The sequence below is a fragment of the Myxine glutinosa genome, chromosome 5, assembly GCF_964187855.1.
Source record: "Myxine glutinosa chromosome 5, kmMyxGlut1.1, whole genome shotgun sequence".
Taxonomy (NCBI): domain Eukaryota; kingdom Metazoa; phylum Chordata; class Myxini; order Myxiniformes; family Myxinidae; genus Myxine; species Myxine glutinosa.
The window spans coordinates 103,427,264-103,440,985 of record NC_136265.1 but is presented as its reverse complement, the minus strand read 5'-3'; the positions used below and the strand labels follow the sequence as shown (position 1 = coordinate 103,440,985).

The following is a 13,722-nucleotide window of genomic DNA, read 5'->3' as shown; positions in this document are numbered from 1 at the left end:
AAGATCCTTTCCCTGGATTGATGCATGGCACAGGATGCAAAATAGTTTTGAAAAATTGGTGCAAATCCTTTAGGATGGTTTTGCCAAGTTGCATTGAATCAGTTGCAGGTAAAATTCCATTGTGCACCATGTTTATTATGAAAGAATATGATTGATGGGATCGTTATGTCATTAATTGATGGACTCAGTGGAATAGCATTTCCAATATTGATGAAAACAAATTAGGTTTTGGCAAAAAAGGAATGGGTTTGCTCAACATTTAAACTTTGGTTGGTGAGAACATTTTTCCGAGGAAACCTGCTCGTGGCCATCCTTGTTTTCCTCATCTCGGCTCACCTGCCCATCCTGGTCTCCCACCCCACTGTCATCCATCGCCCTCACTTCTGTCTTCCCGATTTGGCCTCTATGCCACCTGTTATCAGTTAGCTAGCTGAACGTGCTCTTCCTCTGGAGATGGCTCTGCACCATTTTCCTAAACTGAATTCCAGCGTATCTTATCGTGTCCATCCATGGTCCAAATTCCCATCTCGTTGCACGGCCTCCTCACTCCTTTCTGGTACATAGGTTGGGACCTTTCTGGTTCATAGCTTCAAAAAGGTTGCGATTCCAACTCTTCTTGTGGACCTGACTCGTCATCAGACCCTCCTTCAAGTGTGCAAGTTCATCAGCGTGTCCTGAGATACATTTTAAAGTCTGTCTTGTGGGACAGAACTTCCAGTTTGACTACTAATGTTGTATTTACACTGGTATTTGTTTTCGAAATAACAACCCCATGTGTTTCCGTCTCTTTTTTATGTGCTTTCATTTTTTTGGGGGGGGTGAAAAGCCTGGTGTTGGCTTAACGGTTAGGGTGCCGGCTTGGGATCCTAGGATCCTGGGTTTGAATCCTGGTCGATCGCTGAATTAACACCAGGGGGGTTGACTCAGCCTGTCATCCTTCTGAGGTTGGCAAATTGAGTACCAGTTCACTGGTAATTCCTTGTGTGTCGCAAGAGGCGACTACCAGGGTTGGCGGCCGGAAGGGCATCTGGCCAAAAAACATTGCTTCAAAAAGGGGACCACGGTGCCCGAAAAAGGCCAACCCCTGCTCTGCGGGGGAAAAATGGCCTCTCAAGGTGGGTCTTCATTTTTGTTTTGAAAAGTTGTCTTGTCATGAGGTTAAGACCTTCTTCCTCATTGCAGAAGTTGCAGCTGTTGTTATTTTAGGCAAACATTTGGGTTACTCGTTGTGGCCGCACAGACTCTGGGCTTGTCCTTGGAAGGGGTCTGTCGTTTTCTTGAATTTTTGTGATGGTTGCCAGTCATTGATTGGCATTTCTAGTTGCAGCCTGCATTTTGGCTTTGCTCAAGGAGCTTGTTGGTCCACTTGTAGTCAGATCCACTTGTTGGTCCTTGTTGGTCAAGGAGGTCCTGCTTGTCAGGGGTTTCTGTGGAGTTGTGAAAAGAAGTAACACGCACAAACCCCTCTTCTCTCATTGGATGTAATCTCCATTTGTGGGTTCGGAGATGGAAAGGAGTCCTCCACGGATTCAGAGTATCGATTTGCATTTTGGTTTTTTAATGATGTTTCAAGGGCCAAAGTGGGAAGTTTTTTTTTTTGCAAAGTTTATTTGCAGGATCACAACTGAACCCCAGACAGCCTCAAATTGTAGTTTGTTTGTTGTAATTTTCCCTGATATAGTTGTGAAAATCTCAATGAGGTTCTTCTTTATCGCTTCCATTGTTCCAATTCTAACTGGCACAATGACGGCATTCTATGGCTTCCAGGCTATTTTGACTTCATTTTTCAGATCCTAGTACTTGGTCATTTTCCTGATTTCTGCATTATTTAGACAAAAGTTGCTGAGTAATGACACCTCGATTAACAATGCCATATTTCCCTCTTGTATCCGAGTACTATGTTCGGTTACAATACATTGTTTTCTATGCCCTCACTTGATGGGACGTCAGGTCATACGTTAGCACTATGTTCCCATTTCCAACGGTTGATTTTGGTGATTCTTCTGACACTGGGATATAGAGTTTTTTTTGCAGATGTGCCGGTGGATTACTCTACATACTTTGATGTGCCTTTGTATGTACAGCTGTTCTGACATGTATTTTCTACATCCCAAGAGGAGGTGGCTCATGCTTTCTTTTTCTACCTTGCCTACACTTGTCTGATTGAATCAGTTCTGCCGTTTCTCTTAAACAATTATATTTTTTGTCCTTGGTCTTGAGCATTTATGATTTGTTATCCATCCCAGTTAAGCGAGCGTTTCTTAGCCACTTCAATGAGCCTTTTGTCTATTCCCAATCTGTCGAGCTTTTTAAAATCTTCCTGCTCTTTTGTTGTGCTCCCAAATGTCGATGTATATTTGTTGACATTTAATTATATATTTTCCTTTGTCTTATTTGCAATGGTGGGCAGAGGTTATGTTTTCACATCTGTCCGTCTGTGAACAGGATATCTCAAAAAGTTGTGATGGATTCCGATAAACATTGGTGGACAGGTTGGATGTTTAACAAGGAAGAAGAATTGATTCTATTTTGTTGAAGATCTGGATACAAGAATATTTAAGTGATTCTTCACCATCGAGTGATAGGACTAAAACTGATATATAGCATGGTATCTCAAAAAGGTATGGATGGATTCAGACGAAATTTGGTGCACAGGTTGGGTGTATGAGAAGGACAAATTGATTCGATTTTGGTGAAGATCCGAAACTGGATGTAGATATAAGCATTATTTAATTTTTATGTGATTCTTCATCATTGTTGAGATGGGACAACAAAATGACAAGTTATAGCATGATATTTCAAACGCTGTGGATGGGTTATGGCAAAACCTAGTAGAGGAGTTGGTTAGGTGACCTTTTATATTCGAGTAGATTCTGAGTAGACAAGAACAGGTCAATTCAATTTTGGTTGCGGTCCGCAGCCAGATCCGGCGTATCAGCGGCCTGATCGTATCTGGCAGAGGTATGCGCTCTACTGAGAGCCGTTCTAATTGTGGTTGTATTTGTTGCTGTTACAATTTCATGCGTAGCATCCATCGTCTATTCGCACTTGTTAATTTTTTGCACAAGCAGTTAGAGATACATTTTCTGGCTCGTCTCTGTGTTTGTGTCCAAATTGGATTCAGTAGTCTGTTGAACTTTTCATTGACTCAACCAACACTACCATCATCATTCTGCGCACTTGTTTGAGCTCCATCAGGCCGCCACCTCCTTCTGGCCTCGGCAGGTACATTCTCGGGATGCAGAGGTTTTTAAAGAACATTTATGGAGAGTGAAAAGTGTCCTTGTTTTGGTACCTAGTTTGTTAATTTCCAATTGTGGGCAGTTTACTATTCCATAGGAACACTGGCACTGTGAGTTTGTTTATAGCTTTGATTTTGTTTCATGAGGAGAGGTGTGTTTTTAGAATGAGCCTCATTACCTCCGCCACCAAAAGTGGATGGAGGTTATGTTTTCACCCCTGTCTGTCTGTTAGTTTGTGAACAAGATATGTCAAAAGGTTGTGGACGGATTCGGACGAAATTTGGCAGAGATGTAGCGAATCTGTCAAGGACGACATGATTCGATTTTGGTAAAGATCCGGATTCGTGATTCTTCACCATTGGGAGATAGGGCCAAAAACTATACATTGCAGGATATCTCAAAAAGTTATGGATGGATGATTTTGATTAAATGTGATTCTGTATTGTGATGTTCTGGTCTACCCTGGGATACAAAACGTAAACTGTTCACCTGTATGCTCTCTACTGAGTGCTGTTCTAGTTTGGGGATTGATGTTGTATATTTGCATACATTTCATCATCCCCGAATGCAGGACACCATAAAAAGCTTTTTTTATAGCCTATCCAGGCCGTGGACAATTTGGTGCTTTGCAACTTGCCGATTTCAAGTACAGCCTTGTATTAGTAATAGGTGGTCCATAGTTCTGTGGTATCCGTTGTGCTCTGTCACGAGACCTCCTTGTTGTGTTATGTGGCGTTAAATCATTTCTGTGATGATGCCAGTTAAAAGAGTTGGCTTTCATCATATTTTGGGATGAGGAAGGTGTTGCCCTCTGTGAGCCACTCATCCAATGCCTTTTCCCTTGGATAAGTTCATTATATGCTGAAACGTAGCGATTGTGGACAACATCACGTGGCTTTAGCCATAAAATTGGAATTCCATTTGGGCCTGGACTTTTCACGTTTGCCATTTTTGCGAGTTCTTTTCAAAAAAAAAATTCTTTGTCTATCACTTGAGGGAATTTCCTCTGTGAGCATTTCCTCTTGATGAGCTCATTTCCTTTCCTTCTCACCTGTGTGCCTTCTTTGATGAGCTTTGAAAGAGGATAACGTCAGATATAGCTTTCTGCACACAGAACACTTGTAGGGCCTCTCACCAGTGTGCAATTTTTGATGTTTATGTAAACTTGATGAACTAGCAAATGCGTTGTTGCACAAAGAACACTTGTGAGGCCTCTCTCCATTGTGTATTTTTTGATGTTGATAAAAAGTTGATGAATGACCAAACACTTTGCTGCACGTCGAACATTTGTAGGGCTTCTCACCCGTGTGAACCCTTTGATGAATTTTCAATGATGTGGAACATGGAAAATCCTTGCTGCATACAGAGCACTTGTAAGGCCTTTCTCCACTGTGTATTTTTCTATGTTGATATAAATGCGATGAACGAGCGAAGGCCTTGCTGCAAACGGAGCACTTGTATGGCTTCCTCCCCGTGTGTATATTTTGATGATCGTAGAAACGAGATGAGCGAGCAAAGGCCTTGTTGCATATATAACACTTGAATGGCTTTTCACCGAGGTGCATTTTTTGATGGTAACACAAATATGACGAAGAAGGAAATGCCTTGCTGCACACGGAGCAATTGTACGGCTTTGCTCCTGTGTGAATATTTTGATGTTGATACAAATTTGAAGAAGAAGAGAATGCCTTCCTACATACAGAACACTTGTGCGGTTTCGCTCCTCTGTGAATTTTTTGGTGTTGACACAAATTTGAGGAAGAAGCAAATGCCTTGCTGCACACACTACACTTGTATGGTTTCTCTCCCGTGTGCATTCTTTGATGAACTATTAAAGATGACAAATCGGTAAATGACTTTCTGCAGACAGAACATTTGAACGGCTTCTCGCCCGTATGCGTTCTTCGATGATTCTTTAAATTTGTCGATTGACCGAAGGACTTGTGACACACGGAACACTTGTAGGGCTTCTCTCCCGTGTGTATTCTTTTATGCCCCGCCAAATGTGACGAACGAGCAAACGCCTTGTTGCATACGGAGCACTTGAACGGCTTCTCGCCCGTATGCAATCTTTGATGTATTTTCAACTCCGAGATGACCGTGAAAGCCTTGTTGCACAAAGAGCACTTGTACGGTTTCTCTCCTGTGTGCAATCTTTCATGTTTTTTCAAATTTTTTGATTGCGGAAAGGTTTTCGGACACAAAGTACACTTGTAGGGCTTCTCGCCCGTGTGTGTTCTTTGATGATCATCTAAATGTGAAGAACGAGCAAACGCCTTCTTGCAGAGAGAGCACTTGTATGGTTTCTCACCCGTGTGTGTTCTTTCGTGTATTTTCAATTGCGAGGTAAAGGCGAAACCCTTGTTGCAGAGTGAGCACTTGTATGGCTTCTCAGGCCGGTCACAGTCTCCATTTGCACTTGTGTGCATCTTTTTATGTTTGTTTAAATGTGTCGATTGCGGAAATGCTTTAGGACACAAATTACACTTGTACGGCTTCTCGCCCGTGTGTGTCCTTTGATGAACATCTAAATGTGAAGAGCGAGCAAACGCCTTCATGCAGAGAGAGCACTTGTGTGGTTTCTCACCCGTGTGTACTTTCTGATGACCATCTAAATATGACGAACGAGCAAACGCTTTATTGCAGAGAGAGCACTTGTATGGCTTCTCACCCGTGTGCATTCTTTGATGGTTGTTTAAGCTCGTGGATTGAGAAAAGGCTTTGGGACATGATGAGCACTTGTAAGGCTTCTCACCAGTGTGTGTTCTTTGATGAACGTGTAAGTATGACAAGCGAATAAACGTCTTGCTGCAGGTAGAACAATTGTATGGCTTCTCACCTGCATGTACTTTCTGATGTACGTTTAAAGATGATAACATGGCAAATGATTTGTTACATACAGAACACTTGTGCGGTCTCTCACTTCCTTGGATACTCTTGATGGTCTCGGTACAACTCTTACAGGTGCGGTTGGAAGACACGCTGCTAAACTTGTCAGCTTCTTGACGAGCGTTCCGAGTCATGCGCGGATTGAAAACTTCCTGGTCGAACAACTGGGAACACTTGGAGCAAGAAACCAGTTTCTTGTGTTTCTCTGTAAAGACAAGTCACAAAAAGCATCAAACATTCATTCCAACTTTGAAAAATGTACAATAATCGACAAGTATTTTACTCGATTTTAATTGAACAGAACCACCTTTAGAGGCCATTTTTTCCCCGCGGTGCAGGGGTTGGCCTTTTCCAGGCACCGTGGCCCCATTTTTGAAGCAATGTTTTATGGTCGGATGCTCTTCCTGCCGCCAACCCTGTTAGTCACCTCTTGCGACACACAGGGGATTACCAGTGAACTGGTACTCAATTAGCCGACCTCGGAAGGATGACAGGCTGAGTCAACCCCCCTGGTGTTAATTCAGCGATCGACCGGGATTCGAACCCAGGATCCGAGGATCCCACGTCGGCACCCTAGCCGCTAGCCCAACACCAGGGAACTTAATTAATCAATAATAATTAAGTAATTAATCAATTAATTGATTAATGAAAAAATAAAAATATTCTTTTTGCCAAAGCACTTTATCACTATTGTGCCGAAATTTCAGCTTCCTAGCTCAAACGATGGCTGAGATACCGCCCAGACAAACAAACAAACAAGAAAACAAACAAACAACCGGAGTGAACACTGAGTACTCCCTTTCAGCGTGCGTCATCACCGGGCCCCCTTCGGTGCCCGCTGATGACGTCATGCAGCGCCTGGAGATGGCATAGGAAAGGAGCGGTGTACGACAAGGAAAAACAGTATGATGTGTTCTCCATGGAGCTCGGTTTACCTTTGAGTGGCTGAGCAGGTTTGCACGGCTCCGTGGGTGGAGAATCGCGCATTTCCTGCTTCACACCCTCATTGCTCAAAGCATCCTGGGAAGTCTTAAGAAAGTTACTTTGTGAAGTTTCCGATTTCGCCAGATGAGCTTCACCTGCAAACCATGGAACAGTTCATGTTTACTCAGGAAGGCATTTTTGTGTGTGTTGTAATGGTGATTATTATTCACATTGAACCATAACAGGAGATTGTTGTGGTTGCTTGTGAGACCTTTGACAAGCGAGGAGTCATCCTCCACGATCTCAGGCTTCACCTTCACTTCCACAATCAAATCTGAAAATGAACCAACACATTCAAACTCAACTTCAAGGAGCATTTTGAAACAAACTCATCACAACACCAATACTGCAAGTATTTACTTTTATACCTCCTGACGTTTTGATTTGAAACTGTAATGTCCTCGTTATAAAGATGCGGACAGCCTGGTGTTGGCTTAGCGGTTAGGGTGCCGGCTTGGGATCCTAGGATCCTGGGTTCAAATCCCGGTCGATCGCTGAATTAACGCCTGGGTGGTTGACTCAGCCTGTCATCCTTCCGAGGTCGGCAAATTGAGTACCAGCTTGCTGGGATGAATGATCCCGGTGTGTACCCCGGCTTAGAATAGGTACACCGTATCCCTGCGCATCGTAAGAGCGTGACCAAGGGTTGGCGTCAGGAAGGGCATCCGGCCATAAAAACATTGCCTCAAACAGGGAACCATGATTGTCATGGGGCCCGCAAGGCTAACCCCCGCTCTAGCGGGGAAAATGGCCTTAAAACGATCATTCATTCATTCATTCATAAAGATGCGCACACTCAGAGAGGATCAAGCACCATCTTTATTCCAGGCAACGACAACACAGGCCTCGCCGGCCCCGCCCACAGCGGCCTCACTCGGCCGTACACGGTACTACAGAAACAGATTTGGAAAAGTAAACCTACCGCTTGAATTTAAAAAGAAAAGACAAAGGGCGGATGAACTCCCGAAGGGAGCCAGCAGCCATCCAGTAAGGAGATGGTGTCTCCTAAAAAACACCCATCCAGATTGGACCGGTTCGAGTCATTCCAAAGACTTTTAAAATGGTAAGTGCTGCTTCCTTGCTTGATGTTCAGCATTTAAAAAGGATAAAGCACAGACAATCCCCATTGATTGGCATCCTTGGGGAGGAGGAATTCCTCCCGAGAAAATACCCCGCTGAGTGCGGTGAGAAAAGTGGCACCATTGTTATGACGTCACTGGTACGGAGAGTATCCCGGGAAGTGACGGCACTTCCCCCAAGTTCAGTGGCTGTGTTAAGCGTTTGTCTCGTCAGTATGTCCTCAGTATGTCCATGTGTGTGTGTGTGTCCGTATGTGTGTGTATGTGTGTGTGTGTGTCCATATGTGTGCGTGCATGTGTGTGTGCAGCTCCATTATAAGCCTTAGGCCATGTATTAAAAGAAAACCCCAATGATCTGATCTTCTGTTGGTGAACATTTGACCTCCGGAATACAAATGTTGGAAAAGATGATTTTGTTGATCTCACTTGACCTGCAGCACCACCTCAACAACCTTGTCCACCACAAAGGTCCATACCTTGTCCAATGACTCCGGAGATACAAGTATTTGCTTGCACCTCAAATATCTCAGATGTGCATGTTCCTTTAAAGTTGAAAGCCTTGTCTTTGTAAATAAAATGTATTAAGAGGTACGGTGGCCTGCAAAACTATTCACCCCCACCAATAATGCCACATTTCAATGAATTACAAATGATGTAGAAACAATTTTTCCAAAGGCTTTGGATTTCGCGGTTGACACCAAAGCATTCAGAATCATTGGAATATCCTGCGATGAAGCTGATTCTGAGGGCCTTTCTCTCTCTCACCGCAGTCTTTCTGATGGTCTTTCTGTCTTCTACAGACTCCTCTTCAGCCTTGCTCCCTCAGCTCTCTCGGTTCCCTGTCCCCCAAATATTCCTGCAGGACGCACAAGATCTGCCAGCAACCCTCTCTTCTGGTGAAACTGCCAAAATCAAGCCTCTCTGCTTACCTTCACTCTTTAATTCCTCTTTTCTCCCGCCTCTAGAACAAACTCCCTCACTCTCTTCAGTCCCATTCCTCCCTCCAGGTCTTCAAAAACAGCTGTTCACCATCATCAGCAAAGAGATAGAGAGGATTGTTCCAGAGAGTCGGAGAGATCATTAATGAAGACCAGAAAATGCACAGGGCCCAGAACGCTGCCTTGAGGAACTCCAGCCTGAACAGGAAGAGGATATGAGAGAAACCCATTCAGGGCCACACGTTGATTACCACCAGAGAGGAAGTCTGCAAGCCATGCGTGGAGGTTTCCATGGATACCATAGGAGGAGAGTTTGGTGAGCAGAGCTGGGTGCCAGACCGTATCGAAGGCACGTGATATGTCAAGGGAGACAGCTCTGATTTCCTGTTTGGCATTGAGGACCTCCATCCATTGTTGAGACAGCAGAATCAGCATGTCCAGAGTAGAGTGACCAGGTCTGAAACCAAATTGATGATCGGAGATCAAGCCATTGGAGAAGAGGAAGGATTTGATATCCGAAGCAATGATGGATTCCATGACTTTGCTGATAATTGGGAGCAGGCTGATTGGTCTCTAGTTGCAAGGGTCTGTTTTTTGTACCTTTTTTGTGTAAAGCGGTAATGTTTGCTGATTTCCAAGATGCTGACAGATGACCTTGAGCAAAAGAGAGGGTGAAAAGAACAGAGAGAGGGTGAGATAGAGTGGCAGAGCAGGATTTTAGGACCCGTGGGCTGATGCTGTCTGGTGCAGTTGCAGAATCAGAGTCGAGGTTTGACAGAAACTTCTCCACCTTGTCAGGAGAGAAGGACACAGAGTCCAGGAGCAGTTGGGTTCGACTGGGTACGGTGGGTACAGAGAGAGATCAGTTTGGGACACAAGATTTTGAGGCAAACACAGAGTTGAGGCATTCGGCTTTGTCACGTGCGGTGTCAACTGTGTAGCCATTTGAGGTAAGGGAGGGGATGGAGGGGGAACAAACACCAGAAACGTATTTGACCAGATGCCACCAGGATTTGGAGGAAGGAGACAGGTTTGAGAGTTCATTCTTGAGTGTGGAGAGATAGCGCTTCCTGACACTCCTGAGGGTCGACACACACTTGTTCCGAGCTTGCTGGAAGGAACTGAGATTGCCTTCAGTTGGATTAGCCTTCCAAGAGGCAAAGGCAAGTTGTTTCAGGGCAACTGCCTCACCACAAGATTCAGTGTACCATCGATGGGAGGAAGGGTAAGACAACTGAAGACGAGATGGGATAAATCTGTGCATGAGAGAGAGCAGTTTGCTTTGGAAGAATTCCCAGGATGAGTTGATGTCAGAGGCAGTAGAGATGGGAGACCAGTCCAGATGATTGATGGCTGCTTGAAGACCGTGCCTGTTGGCCTGAGTGAAATGCCAGACTCGTCAGCGGTGAGGAGGCTCTCTGAGAATGGCCAGAGAGATGTCCACTTTAACAAGCACATGATCAGAATAACCGATTGGAGCAGCAGAAATTTGCAGGGAAGTTTGTCATAACCAAGTCTAGAAGAGAAGATGCTCCATTGACTGAGATCCAGGTTGGGACATTGACAGATTGTGTCAGTCCCAGTGAGTCACAGAAGTCCTTTGCTGAGGTGCCATGCCTGGTGAGAGAGGAACCCACACCCAGCCAGCTGGCATGATGACAATTGAAGTCGCCACATATGAGGAAGAGAGAGTTGGGATGAGTGGATAGAAGTGGGTCCATGTTGTCAGACAGGGAGATGTAAATGGAGTCATCACTGTTTGGTGGACGGTACGACACACATAAGAACAAAAGGTGGGAGCGGAGAGGAAGCCGTAGCCAGAGGTACTCCTGGGGGTGGGGTGTAGAGAGGGCAGTGCAAGGAGAGTGAGGAAGAGAGTTTTTGATAAAGATAGCCACCCCACCACCAGGACGAGGCTCAGGTCTATCATACCGGAGGAGGGAGTAACCAGGAAGATATATTAAGGAATCAAAGACATCTTGAAGGAGGAAAGTTCCTGTTAAGCAGATAAAGTGTGGTTTGTCAGAAGCAACCTGAATGGAGAGATCAATCAGGTTTGAGCGAAGGCCCCGGATATTTGAGGACCATACCGCTAAGGAAGAGGGCGTGGTAGCATCGGGTGCAGGACAGGGGAGTGGAGGGGTAGGAAAAGATGAGGGATGAGAGGGGGAGGTAGGGAGGGCTGTTGCTATTGTGTCAGAGATTGCAGAACAGCTAGGAGAAAGGGAAGGATGAGGAGGACAAAAGGTTTTGATGGTGATGAGATGAGGCACAAGTTTGCATGAATTACAAAACCAAGACCTAACTAGAAACATACAGTAACACATACACAGTAAAATAACCAGTGGAAATTTGACAAAGACACAAATGGGAAAATACTTAACTTTGATGATGTGGAGAGCTCGAGGACGCTTCCTCACCAGAGGAACCGGAAGCGGAAGGAACCGAAAGCGGAATTGTTGACCTAAAATATAATTGGCGATTTAATTCAGTGACCAGGTATGCAAAGTCAATCGGATGAAAATTGAGGATTTTAGACATTTGACAAAGTTGGTGACCTTTGGCCTCTGTTGACCTATTGACCTCTTGACCCCAAAAACAATAGGTCTCTTGCTTATGACCAACTCTACAATTTGGTGAAGTTTCGTGAAGATCGGTTGAAAATTGTGAGGCGACTGACAGACAAACAGACAGAATAACGCACAAGACCAACCAATATACTTGAAAAATCTTCGATTTTGGCAAGAAAAAAAGTCATACCAAAATGGCGGTGCGCCATCTTGGTCAGCCCTCTGTCACATCGCTGAGTTGAGAATACTCTCTATATGGGTTAATGATACATATCTAACTGTGAATACTCTCTATATAGGTTAATGATACATATCTAACTGTGAATACTCTCTATACTCTATATAGGTAAATTAGCCTGGTGTTGGCTTAGCGGTTAGGGTGCCGGCTTGGGATCCTAGGATCCTGGGTTCGAATCCCGGTCGATCGCTGAATTAACGCCAGGGTGGTTGACTCAGCCTGTCATCCTTCCGAGGTCGGCAAATTGAGTTCCAGCTCACTGGTAATTCCCTGTGTGTCGCAAGAGGTGACTAACAGGGTTGGCGGCAGGAAGGGCATCCGGCCATAAAACATTACTTCAAAAAGGAGACCACGATGCCTGAAAAAGGTCAACCCCTGCTCTGCGGGGGAAAATGGCCTCTAAAAGGTGGTTCACTCTATATAGGTTAATAATGCACCTCTAACTGTGATTCATGAGGAAGCCACATTGCATCTGGGACCCACAAGTGCCATTTGCCACATGGATGCATTGTGCTCCGCCCTTAGATGTTAAAGGAAAGGGTCCAGGCTTCATTTGTTGTGTTAAATGAAACAGCAGATAGTATAAACAGTTTAATGTGTTTTCCATGAAGTTCAGCTTGCAGCTGAGAAGCTTTACTCGGCTCTGCCAGTGGAGAATCACATGGTTCCTGCTTTGCACGTTCATTGCTCAAAGCATCCTGGGAAGTCCGAAGAATGTCACCTTGGAAAGTTTCTGACTTCACCAGATGAACTTCACCTGCAAACCATTTGATGCTTTATTTTACTATTGAAGGCATTTGTGTTGTAATGGACTCGATCTCCGAAGCATGTGACGTGAGACTGCTGGAGATATACTCCCAATATGGGAGCGATAACATCTGAAGGAGGCACTCTGAACTCGCAGCTGATTTGCGATGCGGTCATGTTTTATTAATTTAGCCACGTGACTAAATTAATCTATATCCCTATTTGTGAACGCCTGTTTGTTCGGTTGTGCCTCATGGACGGCGTAAGGAAGTGACTTAGAGAGGGGAGAGCGGGTCCAGGGGGGGTAACTTTTCACGACAAAAAACATGGGTGCATCAGATTTAGACTGGGGGCGTGCCCAAGGGGCGTGGCAGTGGGGCGTGGCTTCCTCCGACTATAAAAAGCCCACTACACACAAGTGACTGACTATTTATTTTCTGGGTAACGTCAGGTAACTCTGCTAGCTAAGCCTAAAAGGGAGAGTTTGATTATGCTTGAGGACTATACACGGCTCAAAATGCACAGCAACTCGTTTTAGAAACGTCACATTTAATAAATAACAACTATTCTTACGTGAGCAGACTCGGACAGGAACACAGGACGAACAGAAGAGTTGACAGCATAGTGTAAGTGCGTGCCTGGTTTTCCCTGGTAAAAATTCGGGAGGTGCGGGGCAGGCTGGTGTTGTGTGCCGGCAGAGTGCCGGTAGTGCAGGTACGCCTTCATACCACTTTCCACCTGGGCGTGTCTTATCTAGCGCTCCTCCAGTCTCTCTTGGGTCTCTATGGCACTGCGCGACTCTCCCCCTCTCTGGCTCTCTCTCCCATCAGCACCAATCGGCATGCATCATTGTCTTTTACAGCCTGGCTTCCCGACCACCCGTGGAGTGGTCTCTCCCCTCAACCTGCGAGTGTCGTGCATGCACGTCGTGGGTTGCCAGATCGTGTCCGAGGGTTTGTACACATGGATGCACCATTTGAGGTGTCGTAATATGGTGTGAAAGGACAATAGGGGTGATCCGAGAGATAAACACAG

General features: G+C 45.1%; 1 protein-coding gene across 1 annotated transcript in view; it reads right to left on the bottom strand.

The window, feature by feature from the left end:
- Window positions 1–13,722, bottom strand: part of LOC137427311 (uncharacterized) — an 88,706-nt gene that overhangs the window by 65,394 nt on the left and 9,590 nt on the right. Inside the window, 3 exon segments of the mRNA XM_078777396.1 lie at window positions 4,277–6,336; window positions 7,067–7,210; window positions 7,327–7,389. Of these exon segments, the coding sequence (XP_078633522.1) occupies window positions 4,277–6,336; window positions 7,067–7,210; window positions 7,327–7,389 (2,267 nt within the window).